This window comes from Terrapene carolina, unplaced genomic scaffold, assembly GCF_002925995.2.
Source record: "Terrapene carolina triunguis isolate 2854851 unplaced genomic scaffold, T_m_triunguis-2.0 Scaffold558, whole genome shotgun sequence".
Taxonomy (NCBI): domain Eukaryota; kingdom Metazoa; phylum Chordata; order Testudines; family Emydidae; genus Terrapene; species Terrapene triunguis.
The window spans coordinates 2,581,960-2,608,900 of record NW_020664909.1 but is presented as its reverse complement, the minus strand read 5'-3'; the positions used below and the strand labels follow the sequence as shown (position 1 = coordinate 2,608,900).

The following is a 26,941-nucleotide window of genomic DNA, read 5'->3' as shown; positions in this document are numbered from 1 at the left end:
TACTTCTTCTTGCATCTGAAGAAGTGAGGTTCTTACCCACGAAAGCTCATGCTCCCAATACTTCTGTTAGTCTCAAAGGTGCCACAGGACCCTCTAAAGCAACAAAAGCACTCTTTTTCTGGTATAACCTTCGTCTTCACTAGGAGGGTTTGCTAGTATTGTATAGCTTTTCTAGTGTAGACCTATCCTTCGATGCTAGCTTTGAACAAGAGCTGAATCTAGCTTTAAACGTTGTCTGAAAGATATGAGAACAGCTAAATCTATTGACACACAAAATCTCCAATGCAGATATGTGTGAATAACAAAGCCATGGGAAAAAATTCTTACTGTTGGAGAAACCAGTGAAAATCATATTATTGTTCTTTTCACAATCTTAACAACTTGGTGTGCTCACCTTTATTTGTTTTTGCATTTTCTGTTTTTTGTGGTTTTGGAAATGAACACTGCATTTATGTTTAGATGCAAATAGTAACTTTTTTTTTGTTTTCTTCAATTAGCTCTGTTTTGTCAAAAACCTAATTTCAGACATTTCAAACAGCTTCACAGTGGCTCAACGTTTTTAAAATTTCCAAATTTCAATGACAAATGTTGTTTTCAAATTTCAATAGTGAAAATACAAAGAAATGTCTCCCTCCTCCCCCTTTTCCTTTTTATCTAGTTTAGTTGCAAGCATAGAACTCTGAGTTCTGTTGCAAAAAAGATTGAGTATATTTCTCAAGAGGACAGAGGGATTTATCAAGTCATAATGAATCTAGAGTCACAAGTTCAAATTTCATGACTGTTCACATAAATTCAACAAAAAGTGTGTGGGGGTTTTTCAGCTGAAGCTTTGAGAAGCATCAGAAGCAAAAAGTTTGGTTTCAAGAGTCAATCTACAATCTAATTGCCTTCCACACTTTCCCAAAATTTCTTTACCATGTCAGTTGAGAGAATGAGGAAGGGCCATTGGTAATGTCTCAGACTTCTGTGTGGGAGGCATTATGGAGGGATCTGGAATGGTGAATGTAGGTTTCCTGTTAAATAGAGGAAGGGTGCTTCCACCAGAGTTATGATAAATGGAGAGACATTAAAAGCACCTGCTGACTGGACACTTGGTAGCACTGTATATACCAGCCCTGAGCTCACAGCTCTAATTTAATATGTTAAGTTCTTACATTTGTACAGAATGTTCTTAATTTGGACAAGCCACCTCATTATCCCAGTTTTATTCTGTTCAGGTTGAAGGACTAGCCATAATCCTGCCAAGCATTTTGCTCTTCATGCCAATATTCATGTACTAGCAGAGCTGGGCAAATAACGTTTTAAAGAAGTGAATATTTGAATTTTTAAAATGAATTCATTTTGGCTGTGTTGTTAATGCCTCTCTTGTGCTTATTTTATGTGAACGTTCGAGCGATAAAATGTTGTTGGAAAAAATTCACAGAAGGCAAATTTCAGTCAGATGCATGATAGTTGTGGAAATTAAATTTTAAATTAACATTGGGAAGTGTTGGAGGACTTGTAAGCTCATCTAATTGAGTAGCAGAGACAATATCGTGTAACTTAACTGACCAAACCACTAATATTGGAAGCAACATCGCTTGAATTTTGAATATTTGCAGTCAATACAAATATTGATCTTACTACAGATATTCCATGACTAAAAGTGGCTAAAATAATCATATTACTTATTATGAATTATTTCCTCACATCTTTATAGTAGTATGTTATATATTCAGAGTTTCTAGTGAAAACTGAGTATTTGTGTTTAACATTTGATTCTGGCTTTAGTTCACTAAGTGTTTGTCTACACTGCAACTAAACGCTCACTGCCAGCCCATGTCAGCTGACTCAGGTTCACAGAGCTTGGGCTATGGGGCTATTTAATTGTGGTACAGATGTTTGGGCTTGGGCTGGGACTCTGGGAGGGTCCCACAACTTGGGCTCTAGCCCAGGCTGAACATTTACACCATAATTAAACAGCCCCTTAGCCAGAGCCCCACAAGCCCAAGTCCACTGACATGGTCCAGCTGAGGGTGTTTAGTTGCAGTGTAGATGTAGCCTAAGCGTTTGGTGGCTCATTTGTCTGTGAAATGGAACCCAGGAATAGAGTGTATTGCAGCTATAGGTGGCACAAGTAGTGATGCCTATAGTTAGCAATCTTAATTTCGTTCTCAAGTGCAAATGTTTTATGATAGTCTTTAATTACATGATCACATACTCCTTTTTCCAGGGCCCATCACTCATTTTAGTGCATGTAATGGACTGTGGTCTGGGAATGAAGATATTGAATGTAGGATGCCTGCCTCATTTTTCTTGCAGAAATTGGAGGTGTGTGGCGAATGAGACAAGGAATTGCAGGAAGAGAAAGGATGGTCTCATGGTTAAGGGTGAGCCTGGTGTTCCTTCCCCACTGCTGGAAGCGGCATGGGGAAGGAGGAGAGTTCTGGGTTCCTTCTCCTGGTCAGGGAGCAGTGGAGGGAAGGGGAGCCCATGAGCCCCTTCCCTTGGCCTGGTGGGAAGGAATGGTTGACAGAGGAAGGAATAGTTATAAAAGAAGGAGTGAGGAAGGGCACAGATGGCTCTACTTTGTTTCCCCTCCAAGTATGTCACTGGAAGGGATGGTATCCAACTTTCCCCCTTATGGTTCTACACTGTCAGCACTTCTGAGGATTACCGGAGAGAAAAGGTCCCTTTGAGGACGATCCCCTAGTTATCAAGGGATTGTGTAGGGGAAAAAAAAATCCCTTGGGAAACCCAATTCTTCATCAAAGCTCTAGTCATAGAACTGGGTTTTCAAAATACAGAGTCTGGATGATCACTTACACTAAAGAAGATTACCATAAAGGGGTGCTCTGCTCCTTCAGTAGTTGTGCCAGAACCCAGCTGATGTTACTGCGTGGTAAGCTGGTGCATTGTAGATTCATACCCTGGCTTGCCGCACAGTAACTTCCTGTGTAGACAAGCCCTTAGATGTAACTCATTTTCTCTGAGTCTGAATCTGTCTGATTCTGGCAGGCAGTAGCTGGTACATAAATGTCTTATATAATTCTTCGAGTTATTTTTAACTGTTTCATTATTATTTAGTATTTTGGCTATGTAATAAAGAGATTCCATGTTGCAAGGGAAATGTTTTCCTGAGATCAGAAATCTGTTGTAGCATCCAAGCTGAGTTCTAATCTTTATATATTTCTGGAAAAGGTCATACGTCTCATTCTGTAATTTCCCAGTTATTGGCAATGGTCTCACTTTATAGTATGGCTCACAAATTATAGCCCAGTTTTAGAAGGGGAAATTTGTTTTTCTGATATCAGAGTTTCCTTGTTTCATCAGAGCCAAGGCTTTAGTCCCACCTCTGGTTCTAGTGAATAGGCATGAACCTAAACCTGATCCATGGGTTCCCAGAAGAATTTACTGTGAGAAAAATGTTTGTTCTAGAATGTATTCTGACAACTTTTTGAACTTCACTTTCATATGTGTTTGTTTGGCCCTGGTCGTCTTACAGATTTGCAGACCAACTTCAATCTGAATTTGGAAGGGTCTGCACAACTCTACAGAGTTATTTCATTTATGACATTTTGGATCCTTAAAAGGGATAACATTCATAGAATCGTAGGACTGGAAGGGATCTCAAGAGGTCATCTAGACCAGTCCCCTGTACTCAAGGCAGGAACAAGTATTATCTAGACAGAGGGCTGGGGGTGTGTGGGGGGTGCAGGGCAGAAGGCTGGGTGTGTGTGGGGGTTCAGGGGTCAGAGCAGAGGGATGGGGGCTGTGGGGGGTGCAGGGCAGAAGGCTGTGTGTGGGGGGGGATTCAGGGGTCAGGGCAGAGGGCTGGGCGTGTGTGGGGGTGCAGGGCAGAAGGCTGGGTGTGTGGGGGGGGTTCAGGGGTCAGGGCAGAGGACTGGGATGCTCGGCTCATGGGGATGCTCCCAGCCCCCTGCCCTGAGTGGCTCATGGCAGGGGGCTGGAAGGGATATGCCCTGTTCCACCCCCTTCCCCAAGGCCCCAACCCTACCTCTTCTCTGCCTCCTCTACGGAGCAGTGAGCCTGCTGCCGCTCCTCCCCCTCTCAAGGGCCATCAGCTGATCGGCGCAGGGAAGGAGAGGAGGAGGGGCAGGAAAACAGCACGCTGGGGGAAGAAGTGGGGGAGGGGGGAAGCTTGGCTGCCGCAGGACCAAGCTTCTGTCTCCTGCCCCCGCAGGGGAGAGCGGTGGGCGGGGGGGCTGAGTGGGGCTGGGGGCTGGGACCGCGGCAGGCAGCAGCGTGCCACTCAAAATTGGCTTGTAGGTTACTGATCCCTCATCTAGACCATCCCTCCATTGGTTCCTCTGGTCAGGTGTCAGCTAGGCTAGGTGAACTTCTTAACCCTTTACAGGTAAAAGAGGCATTAACCCTTAACTATCTGTTTATGACATCATCTCTCAGTCTTCTCTTCTCCAGACTAAACAGAACCAATTTTTTTTATCTTCCCTCAAAGGTCATGTTTTCTAGACCTTTAATCCATTTTTGTTGCTCTTCTAATCTATCATCCAAACAACGGGTAGGCTAAATGTTTTATTAAATGCTGGATTTATGGCTATGTGCCCAGATGCTTGAACTTAATTTCTGATTGTTCATATATTAGTTCATCAAGTATGGTCTCCTCTAGTTGAAAACAGTTTATGGGAATTAAGGAACATGACACTGTGGACTGTATTGTCTACAGGCCATGGTTTCATTTACACTTGTTGTGTGAACATGCAGTTTATTTTGATTTTTTTTTTTTTTTGAAAATACACTAATCACTTTTCTGCAAAATAGAATTCAGGGTAAATTATTGATGCAGTCTGTAAATGGCAATAACACACACACAGAAATACATAAACATGATTTTCAGGTTTGGTTGCCATATATGTGCTACTTGGTGCCTCTCAGTAGCTGTCTTTTGATGTGTTCTCTTGAGGATGAAGATGAAATAGCAGAAGTTACATTATAGGGATTTGCAATCTTGTGGCAGATTTCTATAGTGTGCTGATACCTATTCCTCCTGTCATGTGAATATTTTCCCTTAAACCTTCTCCTTACAGAAGCATCTGAGTTCCTTCACTGTTGCATACATGCCACTGACATTTAGATATATGTGCTCACAAACCCAGTTTGCCTGTGCACCTCAGGAAAGGGTTTCTGTATCCAAGTGGGATGTTATACAAAATCATGCTTGCAGATAGGCAGCCATCGTTTTGAAAATTAGAGCCTGACAGTAGATAATTAATGACTTTTACTTATCTTACAGTTGTACTTTCTGATTCTTATGTGAAGAAAAGTTCTTGTTTCAGCTTGCTGTGAGGGGATATTGACTGGAATTGTTGGTCCAAACTAGCACAAGTCTGTTGTCTTTTCAGGCATGCTCCAAAGTGTATGTAGCAGTTTTCCAAGCTTCTGGGAGCAGAGAGATAGGCTAAAGTGCCCTAAGGTATTGTGGATTATCGTTGATCCAAATTGTTAGCTGAAGGTTTAAGTTCTGGTTTGGGGGGAAGGGAAGCTTTTACAGTGTTTTAAGAATTTTTAAAAGTGCCTAGAGACTTGGATAGGTGATTTTTTTTATCTTATTATATATACACATTTAAATAAATATTGGAAGGGAAACTCTTGAATTTTAAAAAATTATTCCCATTATATTCTAAATCAACATTAGGTTTTCTGGCAACTCTTCTCTCTTGCATCTATTCATCCCCCATAAAAACCACCACTCTTTATTTTATTAACAAAACCTAAATATGGGGGCATAAATATCTGGAATGAAATTCTCAGAGATTAAAACTCCCATTGACTTCAACTGAGCCAGGATTTCACCCCTGAAAAGCATCCCTTTAAATACTAGATACTTAGGGCTAGACACTCTGCTTCGTGTTGTAGCAATGTAAAAAAAAAAAAAAAAAAAGTAGAAAGCAATCACAGATTATCTGAAGAACCTATCTGGCTGGCATGAAACCAGATGGCTCTGTCATATTTTGGAGTAGGGCATGTGCTGGAGATGTGGCTGGCAGGGAGGATGTCATGGCTGGCGTGCTACTGGGTACTGGTGATTCCCTGACTGCTGGAATGGCCCCATCAGGAGCGCCGCCAGCTTTTCTGCCGCCCTAGGTGGCGGAAGGTCCCGCCCCGAAATGCCGCCCCCCACAGAGGCAGCGGAAGGTCCCGCCGCCGAAATACCGCCACGGTCGCCGCCCCCCAAATTGTAGCGCCCTAGGCGACTGCCTAGGTCACCTAATAGGTTGTGCCGGCCCTGGGCCCCATGGATTATTTCTACTCTGCAATGTAAGCCCAGAGTTAGTAGAAGTTGAGTTAGCAGACCTTGGCTTTATTAACATAGGATTTGGGTGCCTACACTCATTTGTAACCCCAGGCACAGGTGCAGACTCCATGGGTTCTCTGGGGCTCAGGCAGCCATGGAAAAAAATAGGGGGTGCTCAGCACTCAGGAGCCATAGTTTTGTACCTGAGGTCTGCTCACAGGACCTGTCCTAGGCCCAGACGGAGCTTGAGTGCGGAATGTGATACGTTCTGTGCTGCTAACGGCTTCTGCCATTGGGGCAGAGAGTTTGTTTATAAACAGAGTCAGGGTGATTAAGATAACAAAAGGCTTGTCATTAATTTAAATTAAGGATTTTTAGATGATCCTGAAAGCATTGCCAGGCACTCCAGTTAACAGAGAAAACAAAGGGTAGGAATAACTGGTCCATTTTCAGAATGGAGAGAAGTAAATAGTGGTGTCCCCCAGAGGGCTGTACTGGGATCTGTGCTGTTCAACGTATTCATAAATGATCTGGGAAAAGGGGTAAACAGTGAGGTGGCAAAATTTACAGATGATACAAAATACTCAAGATAGTTAAGTCCAAAGCTGACTGCAAAATGTTACAAAGGGATCTCACGAAACTGGGTGACTTGGCAACAAAATGGCAGATGAAAATCAATGTTAAATGCAAAGTAATGCATGTGGCAAAATATAATCCCAGCTATACATACAAAATGGTGGAGTCTAAATTAGCTGTTACCTGTCAAGAAAGAGATCTTGGAGTCATTTGCAGTGACTCCACTGCATAGGACTTCCAGAGTACTGCAAATTTATAAGAATCCTTCTCTGTGTGCTGTATCATCCTGAATTTAGGTTGGATATTAGGAAAAACTTTTTCATTAGGAGGGTGGTGAAGCATTGGAATGGGTTACCTAGGGAGGTGGTGGAATCTCCTTCCTTAGAGGTTTTTAAGCTCAGGCTTGACAACGCACTGGCTGGGATGATTTAGTTGGGAATTGGTCCTGCTTTGAGCAGGGGGTTGGACTAGATAACCTCCTGAGGTCCCTTCCAAGCCTAATATTCTATTATTCTAACTGTGGAACACTCATTCTCCAGCTTCAGAAGACTTAAAAATTATCTCCAGTCATCAATGGGACAGACGCAACTGAATAGCGTAGCTGTCCTTAATGTGCATCAAGTCCATACCAGGAACTAGATGTAAATAAGATTGCTGACACTTATCCAGAAAGCTACAGTGAGACGTACTGTCTTTAAAAGTGGGACGTTAGTGAAGACAGCTTGTAGGTGACTGTAATGGTTTTAATATACTGTAATTCATGATAATGTAATTATGTAGTTTATAACAATTTCATCATTATTAAAATAGTAAAGATACCAATGATAGACACATATCAATAACTAGAATATAAAAGAAGTGTATAAATATGCTGATAATAGCCTCCCCCCCAAAACTGGCAGAGCCCCTCCCACCAAACACACACCCTTCTTTAAAAGCACCCACAGGCAAAAACAAAAGTCAGCGCCTTTGACCCCAGGTTAGGAATTGTTGAACCCTGGTCTCAACCTGGGGCTCCAGTGTCTACACTGCATTATTGGGACTGAGTCCAACCACCCATACCCCAGACTCCATACTGGCCTCCCAAAATGTGTCCACTCTAGCCCTTTTGTTCGTGGTTCAGTGTAGGGAAAACTTGATTGTCCACCATATTTGACTGTCCAGAGGACAAATAAAATTGACCTGTGGAGTTGTGGGATACTTTTGATGGACTCCCAGAGCACAAGTCCAATCGGGCTGTGTCTACACTCCAAAGCAATAGGGTTTGAACCTTGGGTCCTGACTTGACTCCGGCTCAGACTGTCCACCCCCATGAGGTTTTGGGACCCTGGGTTAAGGTGAACTGTGTGTAGACAGAAGGGGAGTTAGGTATGAGCCTCAGTTTGAGCCCTGGGCTTATACTGTAGTGTACATGGGCCCTGTTGTAGATGGTAGCAAGTTAGATCAGTCCTCTGAGGCTGTGTCAGGGACCGAAAACCAAATCTGAGAGCATAAAGTAGGCTTATCATGTAAACACTGTTATGCTTTCTGGAGTGGCTCATGACCGAGTGTGCCAACTTCAGAGCCGACTGTCAAGGAGCAGGCAGAGACCCCAAAGTGGTTGTGTGTTCTATAATTAGATTTCAAATGTGAACTCCTAAAGCAATATAACAGTATTACCATGGAGTCACAGACAGTCCTCTTGTGCATTCCAGTCTATCTTGCCACCTAGGCAAGGAGGACTTAGTGATAGATGGTAATTTTACACCAAAGATCACAAAATATTCAGGTTGCTCCTGGTCCCAAGAGACTAGTCACTTACCCCAGGTCAGTTTGTACCTTAGATCTCTCACCAAAGACAATGCTTGTAGCCAATCCTATAGTACATTATCTAGGGATTTATTAAGTAAGAAAAGAAATGAGAGTGTTATTACAAGGTTAAAGCAGGCAAACATATAGACCCAAATGAGTTCGTCTATGGTTATAAAGGTGACAGAATTGTAGTAATCTGTGGGCTCTGAATGTCTTTTAGGGCTAACTCAGGTTGACCCTGGGGACCTCTGTTTCTGTTTCATAGCTCTGGCTTTGTGAGAGTCCAAACAGCAAAAGAGATGGAAAAATTTTCTCGTCAGCTGTTTTTATTTCCTTCTTCCAGAATTCAAGCTAATCGGGTGAGCCCTTTTACACACAGCCTCTTCATGGCTGTGAAGGGGCAATTAACGAAGTCTTTGTATTGTGATGTACCACCATGACCCTTCTTGATGGTCAGGAGACAATCCCTCCTCACTGGGTTCGCAGATTGAGAGCAAGCATTTTTTACAGTTCTAAAGCACAAATTTAAATGTTACCTTATAGCATGTGATAAAGAAATTGTGAGATTAATGCATGCAGCAATTTACAAGCATTTCATAAAGACTAAACACATTGTTTTAAGTTCAATACCCATCTTAACCATACTAACACACAGGGGAAACAGACTGGCTTCCAGCAATGAATTTATCAGTGAGTAGCTGAGGCCTAAAGCCTTGGCAAGAGCTGACACCTGGTTTGCCAGCATCACAAACAAACTATTAATTTGTCAGTTCTTTAAACACAAATATCTTCACTCATTAAACGTGGCTTTAATGTCCAGTCTGTCATTCTTATGTACCATGTTTTTTTCCTTAAAAAAACCCCAAAAAACCAAAAACAAAACACCACTACAAGAAAGAAAAAATGCAATAAAGTTTGAAGATGTTAGCTAATGTAATAGTAACTTAAAAGCATATCTATAAGAAGTTAATTATTATTAATTCTGTAAGCACTGGAAATTTAAGAGTTATATCTTTTAAAAGTCACAAAAATCAGGTAGCAGGGACCAACATTCAGAACAGATAATATTCTACACCAGAACTTTCACATGAACTCTGCACACTTGATTACCTTGCAGTTCAAACTCTAATAAGGGCCATGAAACATGCTATTTATGATATGACATAGCTGTGAATCTTTGGCATTGTTGCTAGAGAGATGCTTAAAATATTCTGATTCTGAATTCATTTTAAGGATTCTTTGAGAGAGTGATTGAAAATAGTGAAAAACAACATTGGCAGCTTGACAGGCCAACTAGCAAAACCAGATGAATGTGTATGAACTCATCTTTCACTGTTATAGAAATGTTTACATCATCGTCTCTCACTATACATCCAGTTCCTGTAAAGAATACCTTTTCACTCATTGTTTATTTGTTTTTGGTTTAGTTCTTTTAATATTTGAGTATTTAGGGGATTTTCCAAATATTTTCAGAGGCTGTATGTTACAATTTTTAGTGATGTCTGGCAAGTGCACATAGTAAAGAGAGAATCTCTGAGTAGTAGTAGTTAGTGTGTGATTGAAATTAACATTACTGAGTCTTAATGAGTTTGATGTTGGTTTGCTGGGAGACAGAGGGACTGAAGTGGATTTTGGGGAAAAATTAGGAACTCTTCGATCACATCCCTAATGTTCTCTATAAAATTACTAGAAGTTCTTGTAGGACTGCTGTATGTTGTTTATATATATTTTTTCATTTTGTAGATGATGTATATGTTAATGCTACAATTGATTTTTAAAGACTTTGGCTGGATTCCAGACTTTGTTACACTGATGTAAATTGACTCCAGGGGAATTACTCCATATTCACATCAATCCCTTATCAGCACTATATCATGTTCTGTTTAATAGGTCTTGGGGTTGGCATACCAAATGGACATGGCATGTGGCTGCTTCAGGATAAATGTTATCTAGTTTATGAACATCATTGGAAAGTGAGGGTGGCAAAATTGGTTGCAATGTCATCTGGTGCATTGGTATTCTCTCTTCTAAACATACTGTGGTTGGCAACTGCACTGCTACATTTGGATTTTGTTTTCCCCTGAAGTATTATAGCTTTACAAGTGCTATTTGCATTGTCCACTAGTTCCATTATCCATTGTGGGCAGAGCAGAGGACAATATAGTTCAGTACTACAAGCCCGTGAAAGGTACCACTGAAAGGTAAAACCATTTTGGCAGGGCTTTGGAGCTGTGCTCTGCCTCTGCTCCAGCTCCAGGCAAAAACCTGCAGCTCCAGTGCTCCGGAGCTGCTCCACGCTTCAGCTCCAGGCTCTGCTCCAAAGCCCTGCATTTTGGTGCCCATTTGGCAATAAGAGAATCGTTTGTGCTTTAGCAAGGAGAGCAGCTGGCACTGAATCTCAAGAACAAAATATGTTTTAAACATTTAGGCTATACTTTAGCTTACTTTTAAGAATAGTGGCATATATTTATACGAAGCTTTTCATCCAAAATTATCCTCCAGTCAGTGCTTTATTAACTGCCTGTATGAGAATCACTCAAATACTACTGAAAGGTAGTGGGTGAAACACAAGAGCCATTTCACACCAGCCCTGTGTAGCAGGTGATTAGGAGTGTAGGAGAAATTTAGGGAGGCAGAATGCAATTACCCAAGTTGGAATTACTCCACCTCTACTTCTATGAAAAGTGCCACAGGATGTTCAAAAATCATGAGTGAACAGGTCCTTGGTTTTGTATCTCAGGGTACATCTATACTGCAGTAAAAAACCCATGGCACCAAGTCCCAGAGCCTGGGTGAGGTGGCTTGGGCATGTGGGACTATAAAATTGCACTGTAGACATTCGGGCTGAGGCTGGAGCCAAGGCTCTGAGATCTCACCTCCCTCCAGCCCAAGCCCGAACATATACACTGCAATTTTTAGTTCTGCAGGCTGAGCCCTGCAAGTCCGAGACAACTGACCCAGGCCAGCTATGGCTGTGTCATGGGTTTTCACTGCAATGTAAACACACCCTCATTGGCAAGACAGACACTGCCTAATTGTAAGTTACAGGACAATAGAAGAAGTACAGTAGACATATATACTGAATTTTTAAAACAGAACTCAATCCTGCTCCTGTTGAGTCAGTGACAAAAGTCCTTTGGTATCAGTGGTGCTGAATCTAGCCCATAGCTGACAGCGACTTACAGGTCAGGCTCCAGGCTCCCAGCGCAGCAAGCAGGTGCCTGGCCTGGAGGGAAGGACCTGCCGTCGAAGAATAAAGCGGCGCGGTGGAGCTGCCACCGAAAGTGCCACCGCTCGCGGGTTCTTCTTTTTTTCCCACCGCTTGGGGCAGCAAAAACTCTGGAGCTGGAGCTGGCCCTGGCGACTTACATAGTGATGGATGAGGACTGCAGGCACAATTTGAAAACCTGTATCTTCATACCAATCTGAGTTATCATCTGTGAAGTCTGAACTTCATTAAAGTTAAGTGAGAGTTCATATGACATCCTAAATAGAAAGATTATAATTAACATGGATGTGGGACAAAACAAAAGCTGAAATTTAGTATTTAGTATTTTTTCCAAAGTTGTTCCATGAAACAAAACAGTAGGAAGGTTGAAAACTTAACTTGGCAGTGAACAAAACTTGGCATCTGTCAGAGATCTTGGTCTCTTCTTTCTTTGCTGTTTCAAACCTTCACTTCACCTGGACTGTGTTTGTTTGATGCTACCTTAACTCCTATTTTAATGTTTTAATACATATTGTGGCTTGCTAATTTTCTTCTATTAATTTGAAAATAAAAGTATCCTGCACTCAGGTCATGTCCTAACTCGTGTTTGTTTGGTTTTTAATGGATGGAAAGAACTGGATCATTTAACAAATATAAGTAAGACCTTAAGGGAAGATCAGATTATTAGTTTTGGTCTTTGTCTTAAGCCCATGTGCAAAATTTTAATGTTTCAAGGGACCTAGGTTCCAGAAATTTTTGATTTTTTTTCCCCACAAGGCCATAAAACACATTGAAGTTATGTAAAAAAGATTATATTGTCCCAGAATGAAGAATAGTTGAGCAACTACCTCTGTCCTGTTGAATCAATAGAAACTTGTCATGAATTCATGAGACAAGGAACTGTTCAATAACACATGGACAAACCTTTATTTAAAATAATATCTTTCTAAAGACTGGAGGTTTCGTTACATGAAAATTTGCTTGGTGAAATAGATCAATCAGCTCGTAGAGTGGCTGTCTCCAAATCAGTCTTCATTTGGGCAGATGGCAAAACATACTAAATTCAGTAAAAAAAAAAAATTAGTACCCATAAAATATAACTCAGGGTACACCCTAAACTGAATGAAATTTTTAAATTCTTTAGACAATTTTACCAGAATTTAACGTATTTTCCATGATTTGTTGTCTTTAATTTCGTATAGGCCAATATACTTAAAAACTTGAGACGTTTAAATGGAATCAAACAAAAGCCATTGACTTCTGAAAACAGGATTTTTGCATCTGAAACAGGACCAGTGAATGCAAGTTAAGGTTGCATTTTCTAGCATTCTAGAAAGGAAGTCGTTTTTCTGATCAGTTATCTGTTAAACAAGAGCAGAGGGATATACAGCATTTCATGCTCAGCTGCCAAAATAAAGGCTTGTTTGGATCTAACAATTGTTGATTTCAAGCCAGCTCTGCTTTAAAATGTCATATTTAGCTATTAGGCATTGGAGTACGAAATTCTGGTGGATGACTGGAAGATTAAACTCTCTCTCATTCAATCCCCTTCCTAGAAATCTACCATTCTTGGATGTAGCTTCTGGTGTGGTTTAAAACAAACAAACAATCCAGCTGAAGCTGGATCCTAAACTTAATATAGAAGAAATGTTGTACTGACAAGAGTTGTGTCTCAAGTCCAATGAAGGATAAGGGGCCCAATTCTCAGCTGCCATAAAATGGCATAGCTCCATTGAAGTTGACTTGGGAGTTACAGGTGTTCAGTTCCTTTCAAAATTTGGCTCAGCTATGCTGAAGATCTCCAAGGTAATTGAACAGACTGTAAATGTGTTATGAATCATTTTCTTGCAAATGTATAGGTATCCTTTATACCTCCCTGTGAGAATTTGGGGTTAAGTAGCCTTTGAAGAAGAGAGCAGCCTTTAGGGTTCTTGCTATTTAGCTTGTTATTTTTGAGCCATTCTTCTACTGTATATAAGTAAAAATGGATTATTTAACTGCAGGCCTCATAAAGGGATGTATTACTATGTTAGTAGGGTTTTTTTGCAGTATGTTAATGTTCAGTATAGCCATTGGACAATTGTTCACTGGCCCCGAAAGTGAATTAGTTGTCTCAGTCCAATAATTGGTTTCCATGTCATGAAAAATCATCACAACAATTCCCATCAATATGTATGTGTGATGGTTTGTGAAATCTATATAAAAATTAATTCTGATTGATTCTAGGACCTCTGTGTATAACTAACCCTAAGTGTGTATTGAATCAATCGTTTGCTGACAGGGACCATGTCATGTATCACACACCCTGTCTGGAAGTAGCTACAGGAAGAAGTAGTTGTTAACATGGAAGGAAAGTGGTTACCCCAGGTTGCCGGCGGGGAGAGAGATGTTGGAATAATGGAAATTCCTCAACAGAAAAGGAGAACAAAGGAGGAGGATGTTAGATGCTGCTGTGAAGACACATGCTCTCTGAGCTAGGGAAATCATTTGGCCACCCAACCTGAATGAGCTAGAGAACTTGTTTCAGGGGCACAGAGAGCGAATATGAAGGCTGAACAGGAGGAGAGAAGGGTCCTGGCACCCTGAAGGGACTGACCAACAACTGCAAGGGCTTTCGGAGTGGTGAGGACACCGGAGAGAGGGTTTTTGTGAGCAGGTTTTGGTTGGATTTGTAAGTCTCTAGGCTTTCTTCTAGGAATACAGTGATCGTATGTTTAATAAGTTACTTTGCAAAGCTTCGGAGTTTATTGCTGTAACTGTTACATGTCCCTGAAGGGTTAATATGTAACCAGGGGTGACTAAATTACTGGGGAGATTTGTTGGATTCAGCACTGATCTTGGGGCCTAGGACAGCTGGACTTCCAGGAAGGGATACTAGTCTGGGCATCTGTACCCCAGGACTGAGCTTGAGGATATGTCTACACAGCAACTGAACACCTGTGACTGGCCTGTGCCAGCCAACTCGGGCTCACGGACTTGGGCTGTGGGGCTGTTTCATTGTTATGTAGACTTCCTGTAAGGTAGGAGGATTCCAGAGTCTAGGCTCCAGCCCAAGCCTGGAAGCCTACATAGCAATGAAACAGCCCTGCAACCTGAGCCCTGTGAGCCCGCGTCAGCTGGCACAGGCCAGCCACATGTCTCCAGTTGCTGTGTAGTGTGACAAATTCAGACAGAAGAATATAAGAGAGTGTTGGAAGGCAGGTATATCAGCCTTCAGAATGAGCAGGTCCCTGTTCCCTGGATAGCCAAACAAAGGCTACTCCAGACCAATTAAGACACCTGACTCCAATTAACCAGTTAAGGCCATTAGGCTAATGGAGACAGCTGGAACCAATAAAGGTCCCACTTATACTGTTTAAAAGCTCTCCTTCCAGTGCCCTTCAGGAGCACGAGGTGAAAGGAACTGGAGGAGAGGAAGCATTGCTGAATCCTGAGGTAAGGATGAAGCTAGGAAGAGGGGACCACGGGGAAAGTGGCCCAGGGAATCAAAGCGGCGTCAGTGGTGAAGGGAAAGCCACCAACAGCTGCTACCATTAGGGTCCCTGGGCTGGAACCTGGAGTAGAGGGCGGGCCCAGGTCCCAATACTCTACAGAGCTCCTCTGGAGAAGGGAAGCAGGACTCGGTCCAGGCAGGAGGCTGAACTGCACCTACTGAGTTCTCGGGAGCAACAGAGACTGTGGGGTATTCCCCCTTCCCATCTCCCATACTGGCCGGTGATGAAAGTAAGTCAATAGGCTGTGACTCTTGCCGCTACACTGAGATAGGGAAGTCACACTGGGGCCTTACTGAGTTTCTGAGGCCACTGAATCCACCCAGAAGCACATGACCCACCAGTTCAGGCTCGGAATTTTGTCACAATAGATATACCCTGAGAGGCCAGGGCCAGAGACAGTGCCTGGATGTTGCTAAATCTCAGTGGGATTAGCAGCATGCAGGTCCTAGTGTTTAGATCTAAACAAATCAGTCTGGTGAGTGTCCATCAAGGGGAGCATAACCAGGTAGGTGACAGTGCTTTTCAGCAACACAGAAGCCAATGATTCAGTCAGCGTGAAGACTCAATAACCTTCTCACTCAAATGGGAGAAACATTAAATTACAGCACAGGACTGGGAGTCAAGAACTCTAATTTCTAAGCCTGGCTCTGCGGTAGACTGTGTGAACTGAGCACGTCACCCTGCCTTTCTACACTTCTGCTTCTCCATCTGCACAATGGGATAATACTTCCCTACTTTACAGGAGTCTTTTAAGGCTAAGTTAATCAATTTATGTGTGGTGCTTGTTTGATGGCTTTCATCAAACAGCTGAAGAATAATAAGGTATCTGAACCTGATGGAATCCCTGTTAAAATCTTCAAAGAAGGGGGAGAAGAACTGGCTCATCAGCTTACATCTTAATCGTCAAGATTTGGAATTAAGAAGAAATCCCAGCTGATTTTAGGGATGCCATGATCATCACTGTCTTCAAAGAAGGACACAAATCGGATTGTGGAAAGTATCAAAGAATCGCCCTGTTGTCCATTTCTGGAAAGATTCTTGCCAGAATCCTCCTCACCTGCTGCTTCCCTTGGCCAAGGAAATCCTCACAGATTCACAGTGTGGATTCAGACCATCTCGAGGTACCATCAACATGATCTTCACTGCTCACCAACTTCAGGAAAAGTACCACAAGCAACATCAACTTCTGTACATAGTCTTCATCAACGTCATGAAAGCATTCATCTCCATCAATCGTGAGGCTCTGTGGAGAGTTCTTAAATTTGGATGCCCACCAAAATTTGTTGCCACCTTCCAATCCTCCACAGTAACATGTCTGTGATGGTCATCAGCAATGGATCCAAAACGGACCCCTTCCTAGTCAAGATAGGAGTCAAGCAGGGCTGTGTCATCACTCCAAGCCTTTTCTCCAGCTTCCTTGCTGTCATCCTCTGTCTCATTGCTGACAAGCTCCAGGCTTGACATCCAATACAGAATGGATGGCAAGCTTTTCAACGTCAATCACTTTCGATCCAAGACAAAGACTATCACTAAATCAGTTGCTGAACTCTAATATGTGGATAACTGTGCCCAGTGCACCCACTCAGAAAGTCTTCAAAAAACAATCAGCACTTTTTCAGAGGCCTAAACTCAGCCTCATGCTTAACATCCAGAAAACTAAACTACTCCACCAACAGGCTCAGAATCACCAGGATCCTGCTCCTGTAATGCAGCTCAATAAAGAGACCATGGAGAACGTTGAGGACTTCCTTTACCTTTGCAGCTATCTGTCACAGAAAGTTGACGTTGATGAGGAAATTCAACACTGCCTTCAATATACCAGTGCAGTTTTCAGATGCTTGAGAAAACGTGTCTTCAAAGATTGTGATATCAGGAATCAAACCAGCTTCTCGTGTACCAGGCCGTTGTTGTTCCTGCTCTCTTGTATGGTGCTGAAACCTGGGTCATGTACAGTAGACACCTCAAGGTTTTTGAATGATACCATCAACAGTGCTTCCGAAAGATCTTCCAAATCAAGTGGGATGACTGACGCACTAAGCCAGAATCTGCAGCATTGAAGCTATGATCATCCGCCGCCAACTTCATTGGGCTAGTCATGTTCTTCGAATGCCAGAAAATCTACTCCTGAAGCAGATAATGTTCTAACAACTGAGCCATGGTCGACAGTCCAGGGGTGGGTAAAAAAAGCGCTTCAAAGACACCCTCAAAGCCAACATGAATTTATGTCAATATTGCACATCTTCATGGAAAATCCAATCCCTCGATTGATCAAAATGGAAAAGGACTTTGTGGCAAGGATGCCAGTATTTTGAAATCCAATGGAGACAACAGGAAATGGAGAAATGGAAAGGGAGGAAAGAACGTGCTGCAGCCCAATTTAACAATCCAGATCTGCCCCTTCCACTGGGAACTGTCTGTGCCAACTATGACAAGATCTGTGGATCCCAGATTGGTCTCATTAGCCACCTGCAGAGCCCCCAGCGATAACTGGCCATCGTTTTATTGGACGACAGTCATCCTCGAACTCCAAGGGATTGCCAACAATGGTGCTTGTATACTATGTTGATTGGCACTGTACACATAAATACAAATAAATTAAATAAACTATGATCTTGTACTCTTACATATGCAGTAAAATGTTTGGGTCTGCTCCATAACCTCTCCCAAGGATATTTCTATATTATTATATGTTTTGTCAGCACAGTTTAGACCTGGATTTTAATGTTGTCTGGACTGCAACATGAACTTTACTGTCTGATTTAAATTGTTCCAGTTTCATAATCATTGACCTTGATGAGGATGAACATAATAAAATACAATGTTGACTTAAATTTAGTTTAGTAATTTTGGCTCTAATGTCAGACAATTGGTTCCTAGCCCTATCCATTATAACAAAAAAAAATCCCTTTATTTTTCAAAAGTGCTTCCTTTTAAAATAGTGTTATCAGGGAAATGATGAGTTCATTGGAAAATGTGGCTATGCTCTATTCTTCACATGGAGTGTACTTGCCAACCTCCATGAAGGGTGAGTGAACAACGCCCAACATAACACATTTTTTCTGAGAACAGATTTCAAATATAGAACAGAAAGAGATTATAAAACCGACAACTGTATATAAACATTAGATTTTTGTGATCTTTGGTGTGTAGGGGGAGGGTGGGTAGAAGAAGTTTATGCTTTTTGAATAAACCCTTCATTATGGTAAACCACATCTATTATGTGTTGCTGCACATACTATTCCAGACTCTCCTCTAATCTCACAAATTGAGTGTTTTTTTTCTGCTCAGTATTTGTGGGAGACCCCCCCCCAGGATTAACCCCAGGTTGCTTCAGGAGATGGTGGAAAACTGGCAGATCTAAAAAGCCTTGATAACACATTTCAGGTAGCCAGTAGGCCTTTTATTAATAAAAATGCTGACATGTGGTGCATTCCAAGGAGCAACATTTGCTCTTCATGAGCCAATGCAAAGTAAGGCAAGACTTAAAAACAAGTTTGTGGGTGTTAAGGATTCCATGGCACTGCATACAAGAATAGAGGGCAATGTGATCTCTCTCTCACTTGAATATCCAGTAGAGGATTGAGTTGGGAGAACAGGAAACCAAGTCAGTATTTTCAAGGTTTGGGGTGTTTAAAATTAGCCCCTTAAATTCTGCTACTGTTCTTTGTCTTGCTCAGCCACTAACTGTGTGATCTTAGGCAAAGTCAGTGAGGTAATATCTTGTATTGGACCAACCTCTGTTGGTGAGAGATGAGCTTTCGAGCTACACAGAGCTCTTCATCAGGTCTGGGGAAAGGAACTCTTAGTACATTCCCTGACCTGAAGAAGAGCTCTGTGTAGCTCGAAAATTTGTCTCTCTCACCAACAGAAGTTGGTCCAATAAAAGATACTGCCACAACCACCTTGTCTCTTGGATAACCTGGGATCAACTTGGCTACAACAACACTGCATGATCTTGGGCAAGTCATTTAGGCTTAAATTGTTATGTGCCCAGTAATTTTGGACACCCCTGTTTTGGCTGCCCAACTTGAGAAACCCATGGGTGTTAAGAACCTCACAGTTCCAGTTGATTTCAGTGGGAGCTATAGGTGGAAAATCCAGGCACTTAATATCTTGAATTGAGCACCAAAAATGAAGTCTTTTGAAAATGTAAGGCCTTAATCTCTCTTCTCTGAGTTTACCCATCTGTAAAATTTCATATTAATAATACTTACCTCAGAGCTATTGTGGTGTTTAAGGAACTAATGGTTTAAAGAGTTTGGGATTGTTAGATAAAGGCAGTACCATAACTTTTTCTCATTAATAATAATTTTCAAATATCAAAAATGATTTGTTTCAAACTGTGTGATGAATGAAGTTTTGGGTTAGTTCCTGTTTAATTTTCACTACATTTCTGATTCCTGATTGAGGTTTTGTGTACACTGAAAATTTGCATCAGTTAACTAAAATTGATTTAAAATCGATCTTGTAAAATCACTTCAGATTCCTAATGCAGATGGTGTTAAACCAGATTAACTTTACTGCATTCAGTTTCTTTTAATTCAGATACAGTCTGAACCCATTTAAAAGCAAGCATTAAACTAATTTAAGTACATCTATGTTACGGGTTTCCACCTATTTAACTGTATTGATTTAATTAAATCAATTAAAAATCCGTGCAATTTTTCCAATACAGAGAAGGCATCAGATGTGGTATTCTAAGATTCTGTCTGCACCTCCCTGCACACTTTTAAAAAAAAAAAACAGTTTTTCCCTGGCCCTTTTTTATGTACTTATGTAGAACACCAGTGAAAGTTCTTCTCTGTGGTTTCTTTTAATTGCAGTACTGCTTTGTAATGCATAATGATTGTATCTTATAGTAGCACAATGAATTTTATGTTGACACCCATATTTAAAATTATAGGTAAAACAATCCAGATCAATTTACTGTGTTGCCAAATTCTGCCCTCAAATATGCCTACCCAACTCCCATGATTTCTGTTAGACTTGTGCAGACATATCTCAGAGCAGAAAGGGAAATTAAATGTTTTAAAGGTGTAGAAAGATTGGTTTATCTGATCTCTGATGTCTCAGGAATAAGGAAAATCTCTATTTTCCTTCCTTTTTCTGAAGATAAGTTTCCCAAAACTATTAACGTTCCTCCCCTCTGAGCATTGTTTTAATCAAATAGTTTATTATTCTAAGCTGTGGGGTGAAGTTATCTGGCTTTCACTGCCAGAAACATCACTTGAACTGCAGCTTCTCACAACATGATTTTGTGCTCTTTGAGGTTGTATCAAACATACTGAGAATTTGTTAGCCTGGATATAAAAATAACAGCAAGGCTTGATTTTGCTTCATTTCATTGTTTCCTATGAAGAGCAATATTTCCAAAGATTTTACAGGCTGGTTCTCAATCAATCCAGCCAGCCAACAAATGACTCTGACTCTTGAAAACAGCTGTAGTTCTGATTTGCAACTCTAGCTTTATGACAACGTAATGCTACTCTAGCAGGGCTCAGTTTAAAAACAAAATTCTCATCTGCTTCAAACACTTTCATTTTATTTAGTGGGCTAATGGCTACGAGATTTGTTTTTGTTATTTAAATGTAGCATCTTTAGCCATTATAACAAGGTGCACTGTATATTAAAAAAATAAAGTGGGGTTAAGATTGAGGCTATGTATCTTTCACTTAAGGATAAAATTTTTTATGAGAACTTTGTAGTTTTCTAAATAAAATAAATAAAAATAGAAAACCAGGATATTGAGTGTTAAGATTAAATTTAAATAAATGTAAACATCTGAAAGTATGGAAAATGCACATTTGGCTGACAAGAAGATTGCTAGCAATAGCTCAACTATCACATTAAAACTATTATTTGTATTATAATAGTAGCCAGAGATCCTAATAAAGATCTGTGCCTGTTGTACTACGCATAAGACGTAGTCCTGGCCCAAAGGAGCTCATAATAACACTACTTGCATTTATCTAGTGCCTTTATCCAAAATTATCAAAGCATTTAACAATTTAAACCTCATAGTATCTCTTTGAGAGGGGTAAGTAACACATTTAATTTTACAGAGGGGGAACTGAGGCACATGACAAATGACTTGCTCAAAGTCCAAATTCAGTCAGTGGTGGAGTGGAGAATAGAACCGAGCACATCTTACTCCCACTGCTTTGCAGTGGCCGCTAGATCATCAAGTATTAAATGATTAAATATCAGTCTATGCGCTTATACTCTGGTTTAGTTAAAGTGGAAAAAGGCACTCTTACTCTGGAATAAGTTTGTCCACATGGGGACTTACACTGGTATAACTATAGCAATATAATTTTGCCTGTATAATTATGCAGGGGAGTTTCACCAAGTAGACAATCGTTGAGCCACAGTGGTTTCCATCCCCTCTCTACCACTTACATGCACGTGATTAGGATTGCTAGGGTGGAGGAGCTTCCAAGGTAACCTGTGAAAGTCCTCTGCTCCAGGAAACTCCACTTCTGTAGCAACAATAGTCATCAGATCCTCAGCCTCTTGACATCTTAATGAATATCCTCACTCAGGGCATGTCTACACTAGAATCTTAAGTCGACCTATGTTAGGTTGACAAGACAACCAATGTAAGGAACACAGTGTCTACACAGACCCTGTGTCGCCCTAACTACACCAACATAAGCTCTACACCTCTTTTGGAGGTGGAGGGCAGGTCTACACTACCGCTTAAGTTGATCTAACTTATGTTGATTAGGGATGATTAGGGAACTTATGTCGATTAGTGCCCTCCACTCCCCAAGCATTGCAATTTTCGCACTGTCCACACCAACGCTATGTCAGTGGGAGATGCTCTTCCGCCAACATAGCTTGTCTCCAGCCGACATCGCTTATGCTTCTTGCCAAGGTTGAGTAATTATGCTGATGGGAGAGCGTTCTCCAGTTGGCATAGTGCGTCTTCACCAGACATGCTACAGGGGCACAGCTGCATTGACTCAACTATGCCGATGTAGACTTGCCTGGAGTTATGTCTTCGGTGTAGTAGGGCACTTACATCGGCAGGAGCAAGGCTGTAGTGTAGACACTGACATAGTTAGGTCGACATAAGGTGTCTTATGTCGACCTATCTCTGTAGTGTAGACCAAGCCTCAGTATCACAGGTGCTGACTTTTATTTTTCCTGGTGAGTGCTCCACCCCCGCTCTTCTTCCCTGAGATCCCGCCCTCACTCCCCCTCTTCCTGCCCTCGAGCATCTCTCTCCAGCTGCCAAACAGCTGATCGGTAGCCCCGCCATACAGATGTGGCTAGTGAGTGCTGAGCACCCCCTGTTTTTTTCCCCGTAGGTGCTTGAGCCCCGTAGCACCCACGGAGTCAGTGCCTATGCTCAGAATCCTTTGGATTCCATCCTCTACTCCATTCCCTGCCCTATCCTGCTGCTTCCCTTTCTGTCATCACCACTTCTTACTTTGCTCACTTGTTCCATCTGTAAGCAAATAACATGTAGCCCTAGTAGAGTAGCTAAAAACTATGTATCCCATCACCTCGTACCCTGCTTCCTCTCTCTTTTGTCTGTTTAGATTGTAATTTTTTTCATGTAGGGATATGTCTTTTGTTTTTTTAAATCTCTCTAATAGTGCCTAGAACGTTTTTGGATTGTCGATGAATAAATCATAGACCGGAAAAAATTTACAGAAATTGTTAAATCTTAATTAAATATTTCACTATTCACCAGGAATAATTAATTGATCATTTTTAAAAACAAATTGTGAATTTAAACTAATTACCAAATTGTTATTTCCAGATGCCGAGCCAAGATACTTGATTACGGTGCGACCTGCACCCATTCCAAATCACAAGAAAACCTGCTCAGGTACTGTAACATTATCACATTTTGTATATACAGTCAAATCAAGACAGAATATTGTTTTTATTTAGTGTGTCTGAAAGAACCAAATTTTCTGATGTGGATGACCAAATCCAACATTTGTGTGATTAAAATAAAAATGTAGGCATGTACATCTACACAGTAGTCACTCATGGATGTTCTGATTAAGAAACCTAGATGCAGTTTTTGGAGGTCCTTCTTTATAATAAGTTCTCATTATGAAAACTGAGATTTAACATATTTCTTTTTTCTAGAATATGGGGATCAAAAATGCATATGAAAAGTTGACGTAGCTAGTGGGAACATTGATACACAGTTAAACAATGGATTCGGTCTTGAAATGTACTGATTTATAATCTTTGGAATTCTTGGGTTTGGGTTGGATAGGAGATTAATGTTTTATAATCTCCCCAAAATGCCAGTTAGGAATCTTTCTCCCGTAGAAATTTTAATGCATTCCATTGATAAAGTAAAGGGTCTTTACATATATATATTATGAGAGAGACCAACTTCACTAATACACGTGCTTAAGGGAAAGGATGGTTTTCTTGCTAAAGCTGCAAGTCTGGTAATAAGGAAATCTGAGTTCTGTTTCTGGCCTCTGCTACAGATTTCCTGTATGACCTTTAGCAAGTCATTTCAGCATTCAGTAATTTAGTTCCTAATCTTAAAATGGAGCTAATTCTCTGCTTCACAGGGGTGTGGTGAAGAATAATTGATTGATTGATGTTTTTAAAGTACTTGAGATCTTCAGTTGGAACTTGTTTAATGATTTGTATTTTTTGGGGCCTAATATATTTGTCAGGGCCCTTGAAGGCATGAAGCAATATTTTTCTCCATTAGATGCACATAGAAAATACTTGATAACAGATTGCTATTTAACAGCTATTCAGGTACAGTATTTAAAAAAATAAACTGCCTAAAGCCATGGTTTAGGATTATTAATTTTAATAGTGCTTCAGTCATGGGGAATTTTAATTGGATCATTCCCACTAGAGATGGACCTGAACCAAGCTCCCTGATCAAACACTGCTAAGTATGCATAACTTTGGATTCTGGTCCAAACTTTGCAGCTGACCTCTTTCTCTCTAATGGGCTAGGCCACAACTCCAGATGCAAGCAGTCTTGATCTCTGGGGAAACTTAGTTCTGAAACTTGCATTCTCTCATTCTTAGCATCGTCACTACATAACTTAAATTAACATTGGCACACTCAGCAATGTCACAATCAAATATTTTTTAACTAGGGTTGGGAGAACTAATTTAGATAAAATAACATCCTCGAATTTCAAGCATTACTGCTTGTCCTCTTGTTGTAAAAGCTTTGTTTATTTGACAAATAGTAGTTAAAGACATTCCCTGCTCTTGAAAGATAGACATAGAAAGGACAAAATGTACTGGGAGACAATGAGCAAAGGTGAAGTTAATGACATTTTTCCCCCCTTTCCCTTCTCTCTTCAAGTGTTAAGTTGAAGAAGGCATTGGACTGATGTGAGTTAGTGCTTGTGTGGACCTCAGGGAAGAAATGAGTCTTTATGATGGTCACATGGTCTCTTGCACTTCTGTGACACTGCATACCAGACTTTGTCTCCAATACTTGCAGGATTGGCTGAAGCTAGTTTGCACGCTTGTAAAGCTGGAGTCCAGCTTCCCAGAGCTCAAAGAGAAATTATAATTACTTTAGAAGGTTCAAATTGCTTTTCTATTAATGAAAATGTCTGTTTCAACATATAGCAAGGCTTCTCTATAGTATATAATAAATCAATAATTAAAATTTTTATATATATATAAAATATAAAAAACCACAGCAGTTACAGATGAAAAATGGGCTTTTCTCTTCTTGTATTTCCATGTTCATGTGACCCTTGGTTCCCCAGAAAGCAAATTTAGAGAGTGATTTCATTGTAAACAGGATATGTGCCAGAAAGTTTGACAAATAAATGAACTATGAAAACAACCCCCCCAAAAAACCCTATAAGAAAACAGGGAGACTGGGGAATCTAGCCTACACATCAGGCAAATGTTTGGAGTTTTGCCTTTCTTTTTTAAATGTTGTACATTACATCACAGCACACTTCATCTAAATGGGGAAAAAAATCCCACTTTTTTTCTGTGAATATGCTCCCAATCAATGTAGTGTAAAACACACATACTACAGGGTTTTCCAACTACCTGCAGACTGCTTGGAAAGGCAAATCTCGCTTCCTTGTGGACTTACTGGGAAATCCCGTTAGAGCACAAAACCACTTCTTAACCCTTTGGAGGTATCATTGATAAAGAGGTGAGGAACTCCTACCAGTGGCTGAATAGCACTTCCAATTTAAGGATCAAGAGGCATGAACAGAGAACTGAACCAAGATTTTTGCCAGACAATGCAGAGCACTACCCTCTAGATCATTGCACTAGCCTCAGGCATTAGCTTTTAAAACTTTATTTAAAAGTTCTTCATCTTTGTTTTATTGTATCCTCCTTCTCCATGGAAGTCGCATAACAGTCCCCGCCACCTCCTGTCCAGGGCAGAAAGTGATTCACTGAGGGGAGCAGAGCAGGCAGCTGCTATCCAGGGCAGCAGCAGAACCATGGCTGGCTCCAGGGCCGGCTTTAGGCCAATTCCACCAATTCCCCCGAATCGGGCCCCGCGCCTAAGAGGGCCCCGCGCCCAGTGGCAGGGCCGCCCAGAGTGGGGGGCAAGTGGCAGAGAATTCCTTCCCTGGCTAGAGGCACCTTTTTAATTTTTACTCACCTGGCGGCACTCCGGGACTTTGGCGGCAGGTCCTTCAGTGCCGCCGAAGACCCGGAGCGAGTGAAGGACCCGCTGCCAAAGACTAGGAGCGCCGTACGGTGAGTACAAACCCCACGTGTTTTTTTTACATGTTTGTTTTTTTAAGTCATCCCTGTCGGGGCCCCGTCGAAACTGTTCGAATCAGGCCCCGCAATTCCTAAAGCCGGCCCTGGCTGGCTCAATTCCCTGAGGAGCCCATGGGGGGTACAGAGTGAAGCAGACTAGAGTTCCTTGCCTTCCCTCCCCCCGGCCAGAACCTCTCACTCCTGCAGGCTCCAGAGTTTTTAAAATACATGAGCACCGACTGGCCAGGTGTCTGGGCTAGAGCAGGCACTAGTGGGGACAGCACGCAGGTAGCACCCAGCAGCCAGGGAGGAGGAGGGGAAGAGCAGCATGCTGCTGCTGGGTTGGAGCTGGGCTGCACTCCCTCATCTCTCCCTGACCACCCGGGACTCCCTGCATGCTTTTTCTGCTGCTGCCCTGGGCAGGCCTGGACACCTGGCTGGCTGCAGCCCCACACCACCCTGATAAGCACATTGTGCCCCCCCCAGAGGGGCATGCACGCCCCACAGTTTGGGAACCTCTGATCTAGAGGGATGATTGCACCACTGTGTTCAGAGTAAAACTAAATTGCAAGTATTGTCTAAGAGCTGAGGAGTTAAATTACCTGATTGGTGAGGGACAGACCTCGCCAGACAGAGGCACCACTCAAGGCTTGTCAACAATCTTAGGGTACGTCTATACTTACCCGCTGGTTCGGCGGCAAGCAATCGATCTTCTGGGATCGATTTATCGCGTCTTGTCTAGACGCGATAAATCGATCCCGAAAGTGCTCGCCGTCAACGCCGGTAATCCTGCTCCGCGAGAGGAGTAGGCGGAGTCGACGGGGGAGCCTGCCTGCCGCGTGTGGACCCACGGTAAATACCTTTAAGTTCGAACTAAGATACTTCGACTTCAGCTACGTTATTCACGTATCTTAG

At 41.7% G+C, this 26,941-nt stretch overlaps 1 protein-coding gene across 1 annotated transcript in view; it reads left to right on the top strand.

Annotated features, from left to right (window-relative positions):
* The window catches only part of ABI3BP (ABI family member 3 binding protein), a 292,470-nt gene that overhangs the window by 54,951 nt on the left and 210,578 nt on the right, over window positions 1-26,941 (top strand). The window contains exon 3 of the mRNA XM_029913250.1: window positions 23,097-23,165. Within this exon, the coding sequence (XP_029769110.1) occupies window positions 23,097-23,165 (69 nt within the window). The remainder of the gene's footprint in view (window positions 1-23,096; window positions 23,166-26,941) is intronic.